Source organism: Anomaloglossus baeobatrachus, chromosome 11, assembly GCF_048569485.1.
Source record: "Anomaloglossus baeobatrachus isolate aAnoBae1 chromosome 11, aAnoBae1.hap1, whole genome shotgun sequence".
Taxonomy (NCBI): Eukaryota; Metazoa; Chordata; class Amphibia; order Anura; family Aromobatidae; genus Anomaloglossus; species Anomaloglossus baeobatrachus.
The window spans coordinates 49,304,251-49,323,086 of record NC_134363.1 but is presented as its reverse complement, the minus strand read 5'-3'; the positions used below and the strand labels follow the sequence as shown (position 1 = coordinate 49,323,086).

Here is an 18,836-nt window from a genome sequence, read left to right as displayed (position 1 = left end):
AGTTTCTACTGCGAGTTTCTCCAATGCAATTCTATGGGAGCGTGTAAAAAAAAAACCAAAAAAAAAACAAACGGATGTCACGGGACGGCACTCACCATCCTAGTGACATCCGATTTTCTAAATACATTTCTCGCATGTTTCCTAAAACACTGGAAACGAGTGATGTCTCACAATGTCTGTCAATCACTATTCTCTGTCAGTCGGTCTCTCCCTCTCGGTCTCTATTCTCTCTCTGTCGGTCCGTCACTATCTCTGTCCCTCTCTCACAGTCTGTCGGTCATTTTCCCTTCCTCTCTCATACTCACCGTTCCCCGATCCCCGGCGCGGCGCTGCACGGCGTTCACACTGCTGCGGCGGCTGTTACTATTTTGAAAAAGCCAGCCGCTCATTAAACAATCTCGTATTCCCTGCTTTCCCCGCCCACAGGCACCTATGATTGGTTGCAGTGAGACACGCCCCACGCTGAGTGACAGGTGTCTCACTGCACCCAATCACAGCAGCCGGTGGGCGGGTCTATACTGTGCAGTGAAATAAATCAATAAATAATTAAAAAAAACGGCGTGCGGTCCCCCCCCCGATTTTAATACCATCCAGATAAAGCCATACGGCTGAAGGCTGGTATTCTCAGGATGGGGAGCTCCACGTTATGGGGAGCCCCCCAGCCTAACAATATCAGCCAGCAGCCGCCCAGAATTGCCGCATACATTAGATGCGACAGTTCTGGGACAGTACCCGGCTCTTCCCAATTTGCCCTGGTGCGTTGGCAAATCGGGGTAATAAGGAGTTAATGGCAGCCCATAGCTGCCACTAAATCCTAGATTAATCATGTCAGGCGTCTCCCCGAGATACCTTCCATGATTAATCTGTAAGTTACAGTAAATAAACACACACACCCGAAAAATCCTTTATTAGAAATAAAAAAACACTAACAAATTCCCTGGTTCAACAATTTTATAAACCCCAAAAAGCCCTCCATGTCCGGCGTAATCCAGGATGGTCCAGCGTCGCTTCCAGCTCTGCTGCATGGAGGTGACCGGAGCTGCAGAAGACACAGCCGCTCCTGTCACCTCCACGCAGCAACTGAGGTGAGTATCGCGATCAGCTGAGCTGTCACTGAGGTTACCCGCGGCCACCGCTGGATCCTCCAACAGTGACAGCGGGTAGCCTCAGTGACAACTCAGCTGATTGCGATACTCACCTCAGTTGCTGCGTGGAGGTGACAGGAGCGGCGGTGTCTTCTGCAGCTCCGGTCACCTCCATGCAGCAGAGCTGGAAGCGACGCTGGATCATCCTGGATTACGCCGGACATGGAGGACTATTTGGGGCTTATTAAAGTGGTGAACCAGTGAATTTGTTAGTGTTTTTTATTTCTAATAAAGGATTGTTCGTGTGTGTGTTTTTATTTACTGTAATTTACAGATTAATCATGGAAGGTATCTCGTGGAGACGCCTGACATGATTAATCTAGGATTTAGTGGCAGCTATGGGCTGCCAATAACTCCTTATTACCCCGATTTGCCAACGCACCAGGGCAAATCGGGAAGAGCCGGGTACAGTCCCAGAACTGTCGCATCTAATGTATGCGGCAATTCTGGGCGGCTGCTGGCTGATATTGTTAGACTGGGGGGCTCCCCATAACGTGGAGCTCCCCATCCTGAGAATACCAACCTTCAGCCGTATGGCTTTATCAGGCTGGTATTAAAATTGGGGGGGACCGCACGCCGATTTTTTTAATTATTTTTTATTTCACTGCACAGTATAGACCCGCCCACCGGCTGCTGTGATTGGGTGCAGTGAGACACCTGTCACTTAGCGTGGGGGGAGTGTCTCACTGCAACCAATCATAGGCACCTGTGGGTGGGGAAAGCAGGGAATACGAGATTGTTTAATGAGCGGCCGGCTTTTTCAAAATAGTAAAAGCCGCCGGAGCAGTGTGAACGCCGTGCAGCGCCGCGCCGGAGATCGGGGACCGATGAGTATGAGAGAGGGCTGCTCACTTCAGTCACTCAGGGGATTAGCGGTCACCAGTGAGCCCTTCACAGGTGACCGCTAATCAGGACGCGGCACAGAGAGCCGCAGCATGACAATGAAGTCGGGTGAAGTTAACCCGAGTTCATTCTGATCGTGCGGCTCTGTCTGTGTCAGCTGTCATCTGCCATTCACCGCTGCTACATGGCTGTCTGTGTCTGCTGTCAGCAGCCATGTAGCAGAGCTGAATGGCAGATGACATAGTAAAAAATACGCATTACACACGCATTACACACGCTAGTAAAATCATTAATTTATTCAGAAAAAGCATCGCATTTGCGTTGCACTCGGACCTAACGTGAACTAAAATCAGCCGAGTTTTTTTCAGCCCAGTCGGACCGATTTTACTCGCATAGATGTGTTTCCAGCCTTAGCTGCGGTGTTATCAATGTGGTGTAAAACACTACAGCCAAGCAACGCCGGCCCACGTCAGTGCCAGGGGCGCAACGCCGGCCCACGTCAGTGCCAGGAGCGCAATGCCGGCCCACGTCAGTGCCAGGAGCGCAACGCAGGAAGGAAGGAAGGAAGGAAGGAAGGAAGTGATGTTACCAACCTTTCCTATCATTTTTGTCAAGTTTTCATCTGGGAAGTGTTGCTTTAATTTCTCCTCGATCAGACTACGAATAGATTCCATGGTAAGAGACTCTTCTAAAATTTCAGCCAGACAGTCAGCAACTCCTCCAGATCCAGCCACCAGAAGACATGGGATGGGGCTCATCGTGGCTTTGTAAACTCTCTAATTAAAATAAAATACAAAAATATAACTTTTACACTCCTTCCTCAATTTTTCTAAGAAAAGATGGTAAAATAAATAATTTGTGCCTGAAGAAGAGAAAATAATGAATTGGTAAGAAATGACAGAAGAGGAGGAAGAAAAATAAGGGAGAAGAACAAAAAAAAAAGAAAAGACAAAAGAATAAAGTAGAAGGAATAAAGAGGAGAAAGAAGTAGGAAGAAAACATGAAGAAAAAAGAAAGAAAAAAAGTAATTTCAGTCTAAATAAGTGGGAGATTATTAATGAGGAAGAAAAATGAGATATAGACAAAGGAGAAGAAAACAGGCAGAAGAAGAAAAGGTGACTGAGGAAAAAAAATAAGTGGGGAAAAAAAGTGAAAAAAAAACAAACATTGAAGAATCCGCAGTTGGGCAAGAATATGTACAAGAATCGCAGCATCTTGATTAAACAGTTCTATCTTCTTAAAGAAAAGCTGTCAGCACAATTTTGTAAGGTAAATACATGGCTGTAATGACGCTGTAATACTGATCACATTGATACCTTTGGTGAAGAAATCCACTTTGTGATTTTTCTTTAATCACCATTTAAAGTTCCCTATAATTAACTTTTCGTGCATAGGGGCCGGACTGTACACTAGGCCTTCTCCTCCCGGTCTGTGATTCTCCGGCCCCTCCGCCTGCCTCAGGTCTGTGATTCCCTGGACCTTCTGACTGCCTCCAGTTCGTGATTCGCCTGCTCCTCCGCCTGTCTCCAAGCTGCGAGTCCCTGGCCCCTCTGCCTGCCTCAGGTCTGCGATTCTCCAACCCCTCTGCCTGCCTACAGTCTGATTCCCCAGCCCCGCTGCCTGCCTCAGGTCTGTGATTCCCCAACCTCTCCACCTTGCCTCCGCTCTGTGATTCCCCAACCCCTCCACCTTGCCTCCGGGTCGGCAACTCCTCTGCCCCTCCGCCTGCCTCTGGTCTGTGATTCCCCTGCCCCTCTCCAGTCTGATTCCTCACCCTCTCTGCCTGCCTAAACTCTGACAGGTCACTGCTGAGTTTTCAAAAGGAGGAAGGTTATTCACAGACTGGAAGCAGATAGAGGGGTCGGGGAATCAAAGACAGGGAGGAGAAGACCAATTGTACAGTCCTGCCCCTGTGCACCTAAATCTAATTAACTTCTAAGGGTGATTAAATAAGAACCAAAAACAGATTTCTTATCCAAATGTATAAACTTTAGTCCGTATTACAGCCTTGTCTTTTCGTTACACTACGAAATCATGCTAATAGGGTCTCTAAAAGTATCAAATCAATAAAAATTCTCAGAAAACAAGTGTTATTTTATATTGCTTTCTTCCAATTTATTATAAAAACTAGATGGATAGATTCTTACCTCCAACATTTTGGACTCTCCAGCAATAAGCATGCACAGAACAGGGATTTCAATGCTTCCTTTACCTAAAAGGATAACAAAACACAATTGTCAGACATTTAAATCCATGCAAATTAGAAGTAAAATTGAACCTAAACAATGAAATAACTTTAAACCATAAAAAGGTTAAAAAAAAAATAAAAAATGCTTTCTTTCAAGAAGTTGTAAAAATTCCAAATTTCATAATCTCTTCGAAAATTTGGATTAATATTTATATATGGTGATTATTACAACTTCCACCAGGGGCTGTAATGGGACATTATTGGGTCTGCCTTTTATGATGCCTCATTCCAGTCTTCTGACCACTGCAGCCAATCACGTGCTTAGCAGTACGGTGACTGAAAGAAGGTAAATCCTTGATTTTTGTCCGGTGTTGAAGACCATTAGCAGGTTAATTTTTTTTGCTTCAAAACTATCATTGGTCTTCTAAAAACAGTTTTAGATGCCAGACAACCCCTTTGCATTAGTAGTAAAGGCCATTAAGATCTATGGCCGTCAAAAAGGCTCTCACCGCCCACTCCGGTTTTCTGTCGAGATATGTGCTCCTCAAGCCTGAATCTGAAGCCGGTTTCTCCTCCCATTTGTTCAATGGTTCCATCATCTGCTAAAAGGAACACTGAGTAATTGTTGTCCAAAGAATATGTCGGCCCGTCCACGGTCTCCATGTAGTATTTGGCAGGAGAAGAACCCTGTGGGAAAAGGAGGTCAACCATGAGTCAATAAATGATCTCCATAAGATCCATCTGCCTAAAAGAGGTCATCCTTGAACTAGGCCTTCTTAATGAATCACATCGTTGTCAACCACAAAAATCTCACCTTGGGGTTCACCAAGCTGAGGCAATTGTTGACAATTCCCCAAGGAGCAATGCCCATTGCCACAACTTTGGTCCTAGAATTGGAGCTTGCGGTGGCATGGTCTCTGACGGCTTCACCAACATATTTTCCAATGCCGACTTGCATTCCACCTGTCATTATCCAAGCACCTGTCATGATGAGATAAGAGTTACCCAATTTTAGAAAGTTCGTATTGTAATACATTAACAGATTGTAGATTTGCTGCAGAAATTTCATCGACTGTCCAGAAATTAATGCTGCGTATGCTTATGTCGGATTGTAGGGAAACCAACATCAACTTGGGTTCCTTGCAAGGAACCTTCACAAGAAGAAAAACAGGGAGAGTAACGGTGAGAATGAAGGAGATGATGGAGGAAGAGACGGCGCAAGTGGGAAAGACCGGAAGGATGAGAATTCGGAAGAGACAGGAGAGATGGTCTTAGAAATCAAAGAAGGTGTAGGCAAATATCGGAGAGGGACTTCCGTAAAGGAGTTGTCTATGTTTGTTAGAAAAGTCTCCCAGAATAAGCTGAGGACAGGGTCACCCACCAAAAACTGTTGTAGCCTGTAATTAAATCTGCAAAAGGTGTTTACTTTCTTGTAGCGCCACCACAGGGAAAATTAGTCATTACACTGAGCCCATCTAGCTCTGTAAGACGCAGAACAGTTGGGTCCTCCAACCTAGAACTGTTCCTCTGTAATAGATGGAGGTTGTGTTGCAGGGGTTAGTCCATATTCACTATCAATAGTTCTCCTACAAATCCTCCATCATGGAAACATACGCAACAGTAGCCAATGGATGGCCCAAACTCCCCATTACTATTATAGGTTATCAAAAAACAACCTCTAGTTACCTGGTTTCCTGTAAATACTTGAAGATGGGAGAAGGGTTTAAAAGTAGTCATATCACATTTCATTCCCTGTATGACAACAGAAGAAAGAGGAAAAAGGAGAGAGAACAAGAAGAAAAAGGCGTGAAAGAGGTAGATGAAGAAAAATGAAAAGAAAAGAAGGAAAGGAGGGAAAAACAGATGAAGTAGGAAAAGAGAAAAAAAAAAAGGGGCGAAAAAGGTAAAGATCATACGGAGAAAAAGGAGGAAAAAGGAAGAGAAGGGGAAGGAGGAGAAGAAGATGAAAGAAAGGGGAAGGAGGAGAAGAAGATGAAAGGAAGGGGAAGGAGGAGAAGAAGATGAAAGGAAGGGGAAGGAGGAGAAGAAGATGAAAGGAAGGGGAAGGAGGAGAAGAAGATGAAAGGAAGGGGAAAGAGGAGAAGAGGAAAAGAAGGGGAAGGAGGAGAAGATGATGAAAGGAAGGGGAAGGAGGAGAAGACGAAAGGAAGGGGAAGGAGGAGAAGATGAAAGGAAGGGGAAGGAGAAGAGGAACGCAAAAGGAGCTGCCGGCTCACTCTCAGATCCACTGATATTGGCAGACTTTAGTCTAATGTGTATGGGTTGTGTGATTTCCAGAGGACTTGTACAGACGGATGTAACACTATTTCACCCTTCTGCAATTCAAACTTTGATAAAACTTCTGAGTTTGTATACTAAAAATGTAGCCCAAGCGGCTGCTCTGGGTTCTTTGGATTCAAAGTCCAAGAACAAGTTGGCCTCATCCCCTACAATATGGATAATAGAAATTAAATTGGGGCAAACCATCAAGTCCTCCTTTTTCCGGTAGTTAGAAGAGTGCCGATGACAACCAGCACCTGATATTTCCTCTCCACATGCCTGTCACTTAGAGGATTGACTGGTGGTCACACATAACCTCTGACCTGTGCTTTGCGCAGCCTTCACCAAGCCCTTCCTCAGGATGTCCTTCAGCCAGGTCTTCATTTTGAAGTCTCCATCTCCTCCCACTACAGACACCACCAGGTTTGGCGGAGGGATCTTCCAATTATGAGTAATTAGGTTGTATACAATTGAGGGATCGGTCTCATTTGATAAGCGAATAAACTGTAAAAGAAGAAGTAAAAGGAGGAATAGTCATCTTTAATGGTCACTTCTGCTCCTGTGCAAAAGCTTATTTATTTAGGAACGGATTATTGGGAAGGAATGCTTTTCGGTTGATTGGATTGATCATGCAGGCATTCAAATTATCGTTCTTGGCAGGATAATAAATAAAATGAAGATGTTGGATTTCCTATTTACTAACATTTCACTTCAGTCTCAGTTTATCTTCAGGTGACATATGGGGCGAAACCATCACAGTGTCTGTGTGTAGCTCAAGAGGAGCATTTTGGAAGCGAACGCTGAAATGATGTTTGCAGAAATGTTTTGAGTAATGTATACTCTGACACCGAGGTATTTGCATAGTGTCCTTTCACAAAAAACCCACATCGGCACCGAGGAGCATCTACTTGCTGCCCCAGACGTGGAGCCTTGACAGTGACCTGCTTTGAATGGCTGACACGTGAGCTGTCCAAGAGAACGCTGAACAAACAACGTGTGACGAGACTAAAAATAGCCGACCATGGAGAGAGGTGGAAGATCCGCCCCAAATGTGCAAAATTGAACGTTTTACAGGTGAACACAAAATAAGATCAGCAAAAGCATCATCCAAAATCAACGCATTGATTCATAAAAGTGGGAATAAAATGGCATAGGACAAAACAGTCTTAAGCCCGCTTTACACACTACAATATATCTTACGATGTGTCGGCGGGGTCACGTCGTAAGTGACACACATCCGACATCGTAAGGTACATTGCAGTGTGTGACAGGTACGTGCGATTGCGAATGAACGGTAAAACGTTCATCGCATGCACGTCGTTCATTCCTCATAAATTGAACGTCGGGTTGTTCAATGTTCCCGAGGTAGCACACATCGCAGTGTGTGACACCCCGGGAACGATTAACAGATCTTACCTGCGTCCTACGGCTCCCGCCGGCAATGCGGAAGGACGGATGTGGGCGGGATGTTTACGTCCCGCTCATCTCCACCCCTCCGCTTCTATTGGCTGGCTGCCGTGTGACGCTGAACGTCCCTCCCACTCCAGGAAGTGGACGTTCGCCGCCCACAGCGAGGTCGTATGGACGGGTAAGTGCATGTGACGGGGGTTATTCGTTTGTGCGGCACATTCAACAAAATTGAACGTGCCGCACATACGATGGGGGCGGTTACGATCGCATACGATATCGTATGCGAAATCGTAACATGTAAAGCAGGCTTTACAAACAGACATTGTGCAATCTGTGGCCATTTCAGGTCCCTCCTAATGTTTCCTTGAGGCTTGTTGGGGAACATGGCAAACCATCACTTAATAAACCTGTGAAGCCCCACAAGTATTGTGTCGGTGCATTACCTTCAGGGACTCCACGTAGCTGGATCTGGTCACAGGTAGGAGATCTTCTTCTTGTCGTGACGCCACTCTCAGATTTGCGGTCAGTGGGGACCGCCACTGCAGGTTAAGGGATGCCTGGGGCTGATGGTGGGTGCAGCCAGTTGTAGTAGCCTCCTGAGAGTGAGGCAAGCCCCAGGGCCCTGTGTAGATGTGTAGAACTACAAGGCGCAGAATGACTCAACACAGGCAGAATGTCTTTCAGGGTTTTTACTCACTTCAGGTGGCAGGGTGAGTAACCCGGGCGTAGCTGGGATAAACCAGGCGGGAACCAGGTGTCCTTCAGGCTGACTTGTGAGGGTGACTACTAACTCGCCTTCCTTAGCCCTTGGTGGTTTGGGGTGACCCCGACTTCGAGTCCCTATGGGGGTCACCCAGGGAAGATGCTGCAGCCTCTCTCCCCTTCGTTTGCCGTGTGCTTGTTGCCTGGGCCAGGCCACTCCAGCTGCTTGCCTCCTGTGACCTATGGGCCCTAACTGTGGCTACGTGGCTGCGGCTTTTGTAGTGTTGTGGCGTGGGCTTTGAGAGCCCCACACCGGCAGGTTTAGCAAAAGAAAGCTGGATCTATCTCCGCTTCGGGATCTGCCGCCCGGTTGGGCCTGGTACTCTCTAGCAGTCTCCTTACTTCCCACTCCGTGCTCTCTCTTTAGCTGAAGATGGATTTCGGGTAGCCCTCCTAGTTGACCGTTCTCCCCCGTCAGTAGCCACTGCGCGGGCGCTGTTAGACAGCAACAGCCCCACAGGTCTGCTCCTCACTGAGCCCTATGGAGTTCTGCTCTAACTGACTCACTGCCCCTCCTCTCCTGTTCTTGCCTACGCCACCTAGCAACCAGACTCTCTTACCACACCCCTTGAGAGGAGATGGAGGCTTTTGGCCCCCTCCACTATTCCAGTGAAGGCCAAGGCTTTTCCCCCTCCTGGGATCCCCAGGGGTCCTCTCATGGGTACATGTGTGAGAGCTGATCACTATGCGCCTGTGTACCACACCCCTGTCAGCCTTCTGGATTACCTGTGTTGTACTGTCCCCAGCATGGGTGCAGTACTCAGTGGTGCCTGACCAGGTCAGGGGCGCCACATTCCCCCTTAGTTATCACCAGCACGTCCTCGGGCTGCAAGACAACATTTTAAAATGCATAAAACATTAAAACATGTTAAAACATTTAAAAGCACCAGGTACCATACATCACCACCCTCCACCCACAAGTCCGTTAACCCACCCAAAACCCTCTAAGGTTGGCCGCGACTTCAGCCACTTCTGGCAGGATGTAGAAGCGGGTTTCATGGTCTGGTGGTCTTCAGGGTATACCTGGCCTGGTGGATCCGCGCCTTCAGCCTCTTCTGGCAGGATGCAGAGGCGGCCTCCACAGTTGGTGCTGACCAGGTACCCTCTTTGTGGTGGAGAGCCAGGCCCCATAAACAGGCATGCTCTCTGGTTGCAGGTAAGCCAAGGCCCTATATACGGACGGGCTCCTCCTGGTTGCAGACGAGCCAAGCCCCTAAACAGGCTGACTCTGGTGGTGGTGGTGCCCTTTTGGTGTAACTATTTACACTGCGAGAGTTTGTGGCTATAGCCAGTTCATAGCCTTAAGGTTTATTTTCTCACAATAGTTTTTGTGGGCACATGCTTGAACTTGAGAACGTTGCAAAACAAACTTTTCAAAAACTTTAACTTTCTAACTGCTGAACTTCTTACTTTACTTTTCTCTACTCCTCCATTTCACCAGGGCTTGGGCCTGTAGGGCTGCGGCACCTGTTGCTTTCTTGGCCTCTTTCTTCATCTGTTGTTGTCTCATCTGCAGGTTCCTTGTCTCTGCTTTCTCTATCTTCATCTGTTTCCTTTCCTGTATCTGTTTCTCTTTCCTGTAGCATGGGGTGGCTGTAAGGTTTGCTGGTACATAGTGCTACGTCAAGCGCGTACAGTCCTCTTTCGCCTTGATGCATGGTAAACTGTACTGAATCCCCCATCTTTAGGTTTCTGCCAGGGTGTCCTCTAGGCAGATGAGCGCTCACATCTCTTCGGTTGACAAATATCCCTTCCTTCACACCAGGTGCTACAATGAATCCATATCCACTTCTCAAATTGAAATCCTCCACTACTCCTCTGCAAAGGGGTCCTCTGACCTGGGCTTTGGCTCTTCTCAGGAACCTTTTCTCCTGTAGGTCTCTGGCTGTGACTTCTCTCTGCTCTGGAGACTGTGGTGCAGGGGACAGCGTTGTTCTGTTGCGACGCCTGGTCTTGCGGGCTGGGTTCTGCTGGGCTGTTACCTCAATGCCTGCAGGGCCCCAGGTGAGGTTTCTGGGCTGGTCTTCATCAGCAGACGGTGTCAAGTCCTCCTCATCCCAACGGGAATAGGGTAACATCTCCGGCTCTGAGTATTGCTCCACTGCCGGTGGCTCCGGAGTCAGCTCCTCAGCTTCCTGGCCTCCTCTCCCCCTTAGTTCTTCTTGGCACTCCTTTGGTGGCAGTGCTGGGGATGGGCTTTCTTCAGCAGGCCCAGGCGGGGGACTCTTTGGCGTGGTTGCTGCAGGGGTTGCCGGAATCCTCTTGGGGGTATGCGGAGGGAGCATGTACCGGTCCACCAACCATTGTGGAAACTTGGCCTCCATGTCAGCCTTTAGCTGCCAGTATGCGGGGTCCTCCCCCAGCGTGGGCTTTCCAGCAGGGACCTCTTTGGACTGGGGAGCGGTGTCTGCTCTGGCCTTGCAGGCCGGGGTAAATGGTGATGCAATCTCTTTGCGGGCCGCGCCCTGTTTGGCGGCGGCCTGGTCTTGGCGGGCCGCGCCCGGCATGGCGGCGGCCTGGTCTTGGCGGGCCGCGCCCGGCATGGCGGCGGCCTGGTCTTGGCGGGCCGCGCCCGGCATGGCGGCGGCCTGGTCTTGGCGGGCCGCGCCCTGTTTGGCGGCGGCCTGGATCGGCGTCGCTGTCGCGATGGAATCGGTGCAGGCTGGGCTGGGCGTCGCTGCAGGGACCGGGTCTTGGTGGGCCGAGCAGGGCATCGCTGCGGCGGCCGGGGCTTGGCGGGCCGAGCAGGGCATCGCTGCGGCGGCCGGGTCTTGGCGGGCCGAGCAGGGCATCACTGCGGCGGCCTGGGCTTGGCGGGCCGCACCTGGCGTGGCTGCGGCCTGGCTCAGCGTCGCCGCGCCGGGCGCCTCTTCAGGGACCGCGAGCGTGGCAGCAGGGGTCAGGGCATCCGGGCCGGCAGGGGTAATACTGGACTCACCCATCGGTGGCAGCATCGGGGTCTGAGTCGTCGCCGTCCGGTCTGGCACTCGTCGTGCGGTTCCCCTCTCATAGGCCTGAACCGCGGCAGCCATCTCCAGAAGTTCCATACGTTCTTCTCGGATCTGCTCCACGACCCGGGTCTCCAGTCGGTCGCAGAACTGGGCCAGCTCCCGATACCACCAGGCAGCGGAGCCCGGTTCTGGATTTCTGCGGTCAGACGCCATTTCTTCTGCGCCCTCTTCTGCACGACTCTCCAGCTGTGGACTCGCCGTTGCCTCTAATAGCAAGCTGTTCAGTTTCCGCTCTGCCTCTTTCAGCAGCTCCTCTCCCAGCAGCAGGCTTCTGGCTCCCTTTCTGTCCCGACGTCTCTGGACGCTTCCACTCTCATAGCTGGCAAGGTCAGAACTCTGCAGGGGATCTCTGGGTAGCCACACCTCTTCGTGGGCGGTAACTTCTTCCAGCGCGGGCTGCTGTTGTTTTTCAGCGCGCTTTTCATGGTGGCAATATGGCGGCGCTTCCAATTTTCCAAGCGGACCGCCCAGGCACATGGTCACCTGTCTGAACAGGTCTAGTCCTTATCCTGTTCGTGACGCCAGATGTGAAGCCCCACCAGTGATTGTGTCGGTGCATTACCTTCAGGGACTCCACGTAGCTGGATCTGGTCACAGGTAGGAGATCTTCTTCTTGTCGTGACGCCACTCTCAGATTTGCGGTCAGTGGGGACCGCCACTGCAGGTTAAGGGATGCCTGGGGCTGATGGTGGGTGCAGCCAGTTGTAGTAGCCTCCTGAGAGTGAGGCAAGCCCCAGGGCCCTGTGTAGATGTGTAGAACTACAAGGCGCAGAATGACTCAACACAGGCAGAATGTCTTTCAGGGTTTTTACTCACTTCAGGTGGCAGGGTGAGTAACCCGGGCGTAGCTGGGATAAACCAGGCGGGAACCAGGTGTCCTTCAGGCTGACTTGTGAGGGTGACTACTAACTCGCCTTCCTTAGCCCTTGGTGGTTTGGGGTGACCCCGACTTCGAGTCCCTATGGGGGTCACCCAGGGAAGATGCTGCAGCCTCTCTCCCCTTCGTTTGCCGTGTGCTTGTTGCCTGGGCCAGGCCACTCCAGCTGCTTGCCTCCTGTGACCTATGGGCCCTAACTGTGGCTACGTGGCTGCGGCTTTTGTAGTGTTGTGGCGTGGGCTTTGAGAGCCCCACACCGGCAGGTTTAGCAAAAGAAAGCTGGATCTATCTCCGCTTCGGGATCTGCCGCCCGGTTGGGCCTGGTACTCTCTAGCAGTCTCCTTACTTCCCACTCCGTGCTCTCTCTTTAGCTGAAGATGGATTTCGGGTAGCCCTCCTAGTTGACCGTTCTCCCCCGTCAGTAGCCACTGCGCGGGCGCTGTTAGACAGCAACAGCCCCACAGGTCTGCTCCTCACTGAGCCCTATGGAGTTCTGCTCTAACTGACTCACTGCCCCTCCTCTCCTGTTCTTGCCTACGCCACCTAGCAACCAGACTCTCTTACCACACCCCTTGAGAGGAGATGGAGGCTTTTGGCCCCCTCCACTATTCCAGTGAAGGTCAAGGCTTTTCCCCCTCCTGGGATCCCCAGGGGTCCTCTCATGGGTACATGTGTGAGAGCTGATCACTATGCGCCTGTGTACCACACCCCTGTCAGCCTTCTGGATTACCTGTGTTGTACTGTCCCCAGCATGGGTGCAGTACTCAGTGGTGCCTGACCAGGTCAGGGGCGCCACAAACCCAGCCTCAATGGTGTAACTAGAGTTCAATGGGCCCTGGTGCAAAATTCGGACCTGGGCCCCCCACCGTCCCCGACCCCCTCGCGGTACAGGATAATTACGCTTTGCTCTTTCCCTCAGCACCCAGCTTTCCCATACTCCAATATAATATCCGATATTATAATGCACTCCCCACACTCCTCCATATATTATAATGCACTCTCCATAGTCATCCATATATTATATTATAATTTACCCCCCATAGTCTTGCATATAGTTTAATGCACCCTCATAGTACTCCATGTATTATAATGCAGCAACCATAGTCCTTCATATCCTATAATGCAGCCCCCATAGTCCTCCATATATTATAATACTCTCCGTATAGTCATTCATATATTATAATGCACCCCCATAACCCTCCATATAGTATAATGCACCCCATAGTCGATGCAATGCCGATACAATTGAAAGTGCGATCCTCGGCAGGGTCCGGTGCCAACGTTGGCACCGGGCTCCATAGCAGTCTTGTGGCCTGCCACCTTTGGCGAAGCAACACTTGCTGAGGTCCTCTGGCCCCCTGAACCCCCAAGGCCTGGTCGTGATGGCAACTCCTGCGACTACGATCGTTCCGTCCCTGCCCAGCCTATTAACCCCTATGGCTTGGAACCAGTCTTTAAGCTAGGGATTTAGACCAACAGAGATATAGGTTCAGAACCAGGGTCAGGTGTAACCTATAACTGGCAACTGGATACAGGGAGCTGGGGGTTTATATAGTGTGAACCTTGCCAATAAGGTAACCATGTTAGGCATCAACACCCAAGTATTCTGCCTGGATGGCACTACAAGTCCAGAGATAGCAAACCGGACCATCCAGCGGTGATGGAAGTAGATACAGCGTGCACTGACATGACTAACAGCTAGTCACTCACCGATTGTCCCCTTTCATTGATGTATCAATCTACGTGAGAAATTAGTCATAGGTAATGATTCGCAAAATCTAATTTTTGGATGTAATTGAATTCTATTGGTAATTTTACACGTAGACATTGTCCCTTTTGTAATGCTAAAGTGATCGGATTAAGAGGCGTTACACGATGTGCAGCAGGTAGTTCTTAACTTCTCATTTCAACTGTGTAATTTATGCCACGTTCTGCCCTTTAGGCCCTAGGTAGAACGATTTGTCCTTATATTTACAAGGGTTAGAGAACAAATCTATTAAAACAGTCTGGAAAAGGTTGCAGACATGTCATTAATCATATTAGTGAAATACACAATGGCGATACAAAGTCTCTTATTCCTAGATTTGGAGCAAATGCAGTACCTATTGGAGGACTATATGGAGAACTATGGGGGTGCAGTATACTATATGGAGGACTACGGGGGTGCAGTATACCATACGGAGAACTATGGTGTGAAATATACTATATGGAGAACTATGCGGGTGCAGTATACTATATGGAGGACTATGGGGGTGCATTATTCCATATGGAGAACTATGGTGTGAAATATACTATATGGATCACTATGGGGTGTGCATTGCACAATATGGAGGACTATTTGGGTGCGTTATACTATATGAAGAACTATGGAGGGTGCATTATACAATATTGGACTATGGTGGGTGCATTATACTATATGGACTATAGGGGGTGCATTATACCATATGGACTATAGGGGGTGCATTATACCATATGGAGGACTATGGTGTGACATACTATATGGAGCACTATTAGCTGTGCATTATACTATATGGATCACTATGGGGTGTGCATAGCACAATATGGAGGACTATGGGGGTGCAATATACTATATGGAGGACTATGGGGTGCACTATACTATATGGAGGACTATGTGGGACCCATTAAACTATATAGAGGACTATGGGAAGTGCATTATATTATATGGAAGGCTATGTTGGGGCTATTATACTATATGGAGGGATATGTGGGGGTCACCATACTGTAGAGGAAATCACTGTGGGTGTATTATACAGTGTTTTGGGGGCAATTTGTTGGCATCATACTTTACGGCTGGAATGAAAGGGGAATTTGGGGCTTCAATAGCAGGAGAATTATTTTGTAAGGGCTGAAAATGTGTTCTGTGATTTAACCAAATATTTTTTATATTTTGGGAGGGGACTATTAGAACTCCTGCTATGTATGCCCCTGCTATGCACTATTCAGAAAAAATATTTGAGACATTTTATGAACTGGGGAGCGCCCCAATTAAATTCTAACTTCTGTGAAATTCAAGTCCGCGGTTTGACAAAATAAAATAAATAATAATAATAAATTATTAATATAGAAATCTATCACAAGGTGAAATTTCAACATTTTCTTTCTCACCTTGCTAACCTTCTTCCCAGCTCCAACAAACTCAATGTCTCCATAGGCATCCGTGGGCTCTTCGGTCGTGTGCTCCGCCGAGTTCCAGGTGCTCACGATGGCGGCTCCAAAATTGTCTTCCATAGCCACAGACACGTGGTTTTGTTTGGACTGTCCACACTGACAAGACTGGCCCGGCCTGTGTCACAGAATGAAGTAATACAAGTTCATATTCACATTTCTATTGTTTAGAGATACGATTGTTACCATAGCTTCGATGTTATTAGCTCTGCGTCGGGGTGGGGGGGTGGAATTGCACATTTCCCCCCCTTCCCTTAAATGCATGCATTTAGGGCTAAACATAATTTTTGCAATTGGGTTTGATTTCAAATTTTGCACCGTTCCCCTCTTACAGTCTCTTTGTTGCACTGTCTCTGCAAGATGAGTGAACTGAGGATCTGTCAGCGAGCTCAATCGGACATCTTATAGGAAAGTGAGACACTTTTATTCATCCTTTCTCCTAATCTCAGCTGATTGCACAAGGGGGAAAAAGCCTATAAAAGCGAGATTGATGCAAAATTTTAATGACTCCTAATTGCAAAAATGATTTCAAGTACAAGAGATATATATTATAGATATAGATATAGATATAGATATAGATATATATATAGATATATATAAAAAAAAACTATTATAAAATATATATTTTTTTATATATATATTTTTTAAATATATCAAAAAAATCTATATATATATATAATTGCCTTATTCTGTCTGTCTGTCTTGCTCCAAAATTGTGTCCTTACGGTGACACAAAGCTGATTGGCCGCTGGGCTCGCCATGGCCCCGCCCCCCCGCACGGATTGGCCGCTCGCCCAGGCTGCGCCCCCACACGGATTGGCCGGCCGCTCGCCCAGGCTCCGGCCCCCCACAGATTGGCCTCTCGCCCCGGCACCCTGCAGGCATTGGCAACTCTGCCACGCCCCGCCCCCCTCACGCAATGCACGCTAGCTCTGGCCCCGCCCCCCCATGCATTCCCCGAACCGACACTGTCACGGAGCCACGACTACCAGGTGAGTACTGTACCCCTCGGAGCCCACATCAGCGTACGCCGCCAAACCAGCCGACACATACCCTCGCATTGCTGGGGCTGGCCGGCGTATGCTGGTGTGGGCTCCCGTGCGAGCGGGGGACGAGATACGCTGGTAACCATGGTAGCATAGTTACCAGCGCATCAAGGTCCTGCAGCGGCGGGACATACACACACGCACACACATAACATAAGATCACACTCACTCTCACACACATCACATCGCATCCACATACTCACAACATCCTGGGATATCGCTTGCTTCTCGGCCGCGATACTGTGCTGTGAGCTTTCAGGACCTGCCGGAGGATCACATGGCCAGAAGCATGTGGTATCTCCGGATATTGTGAGTATGAGCGCGTATGTGCGATATCGTCAATGTGTGTGTGCGTGAGTGTACGCGATCGGGTGTGTGTGTGTGTGTATGCGATCGGATCTGTGAGTGTCGGCAGAGGAGCATGGCGTGCTGGAGGAGGCTGGGAGGAGAGAGGCTGATCCTGGGGAAGGCTGGGATGGGGAGGCTGAGAGAAGAGAGGCTGATCCTGGGGAAGGCTGGGATGGGGAGGCTGAGAGAAGAGAGGCTGATCCTGGGGAAGGCTGGGATGGGGAGGCTGAGAGAAGAGAGGCTGATCCTGGGGAAGGCTGGGATGGGGAGGCTGAGAGAAGAGAGGCTGATCCTGGGGAAGGCTGGGATGGGGAGGCTGAGAGAAGAGAGGCTGATCCTGGGGAAGGCTGGGATGGGGAGGCTGAGAGAAGAGAGGCTGATCCTGGGGAAGGCTGGGATGGGGAGGCTGAGAGAAGAGAGGCTGAGGCTGGGGTAGGCTGGGATGGGGAGGCTGAGAGGAGAGAGGCTGATGCTGGGGACAGACAGGCTGATGCTGGGGACAGACAGGCTGATGCTGGGGACAGACAGGCTGATGCTGGGGACAGACAGGCTGATGCTGGGGACAGACAGGCTGATGCTGGGGACAGACAGGCTGATGCTGGGGACAGACAGGCTGATGCTGGGGACAGACAGGCTGATGCTGGGGACAGACAGGCTGATGCTGGGATTAGAGAGGCTGATGCTGGGAGGAGAGAGGCTGATGCTGCGGGCAGAGAGGCTGATGCTGCGGGTAGAGAGGCTGATGCTGCGGGTAGAGAGGCTGATGCAGCATGGGGGATGGAGCACGATGGGGGGTGCGCAGCATGGGGGATGGAGCACGATGGGGGGTGCGCAGCATGGGGGATGGAGCACGTTTGGGAGTGCGCAGCATGGCGGATGGACCACGTTTGGGAGTGCGCAGCATGGGAGATGGAGCACGATGGGGTGTGCGCAGCATGGGAGATGGAGCACGATGGGGTGTGCGCAGCATGGGGGATGGAGCACGATGGGGGGTGCACTGCATGGGGGATGGAGCACGATGGGGAGTGCGCTGCATGGGGGATGGAGCACGTTTGGGAGTGCGCACCTCCCCCCAACACACACACACACACGCGCGCACTGCACAACACACCACACACACACACTGGGAACCACAAACAACTGCCCTACACAGACAACCACACAGACAACGCTGCACACACAAATATACGCACATACCGCACAACACACATTGCACAAAACATACCTCCTCCCAAAACACACCACACACACACAAGCCGCGCAACACACACACAACGCTACAGACACAGCGCTCCACAAACAACGCAACACACATACAACACCGCTCTCACCCCATGCCACACCCAGAACATGTACAGCGCCCTACACAAACACTTGGTAACTACACACAACAACATCTATATATATATATATATATATATATATATATATATATATATATATATATATATATACAGTTAGGTCCAGAAATATTTGGACAGGGACACAATTTTCGCGAGTTGGGCTCTGCATGCCACCACATTGGATTTGAAATGAAATCTCTACAACAGAATTCAAGTGCAGATTGTAACGTTTAATTTGAAGGTTTGAACAAAAATATCTGATAGAAATTGTAGGAATTGTCACATTTCTTTACAAACACTCCACATTTTAGGAGGCCAAAAGTAATTGGACAAATAAACCAAACCCAAACAAAATATTTTTATTTTAAATACTTTGTTGCGAATCCTTTGGAGGCAA

General features: G+C 49.4%; 1 protein-coding gene across 2 annotated transcripts in view; it reads right to left on the bottom strand.

Moving 5' to 3' along the window:
• Positions 1-18,836, bottom strand: part of TRPM4 (transient receptor potential cation channel subfamily M member 4) — a 142,034-nt gene that overhangs the window by 46,150 nt on the left and 77,048 nt on the right. For both annotated transcript variants that reach the window (XM_075329098.1, XM_075329097.1), the window contains exons 3-8: positions 15,643-15,820; positions 6,780-6,960; positions 4,991-5,157; positions 4,686-4,863; positions 4,136-4,200; positions 2,582-2,764 (exon numbers count right to left, since the gene is read on the bottom strand). In XM_075329098.1, the coding sequence (XP_075185213.1) occupies positions 2,582-2,764; positions 4,136-4,200; positions 4,686-4,863; positions 4,991-5,157; positions 6,780-6,960; positions 15,643-15,820 (952 nt within the window). The remainder of the gene's footprint in view (positions 1-2,581; positions 2,765-4,135; positions 4,201-4,685; positions 4,864-4,990; positions 5,158-6,779; positions 6,961-15,642; positions 15,821-18,836) is intronic.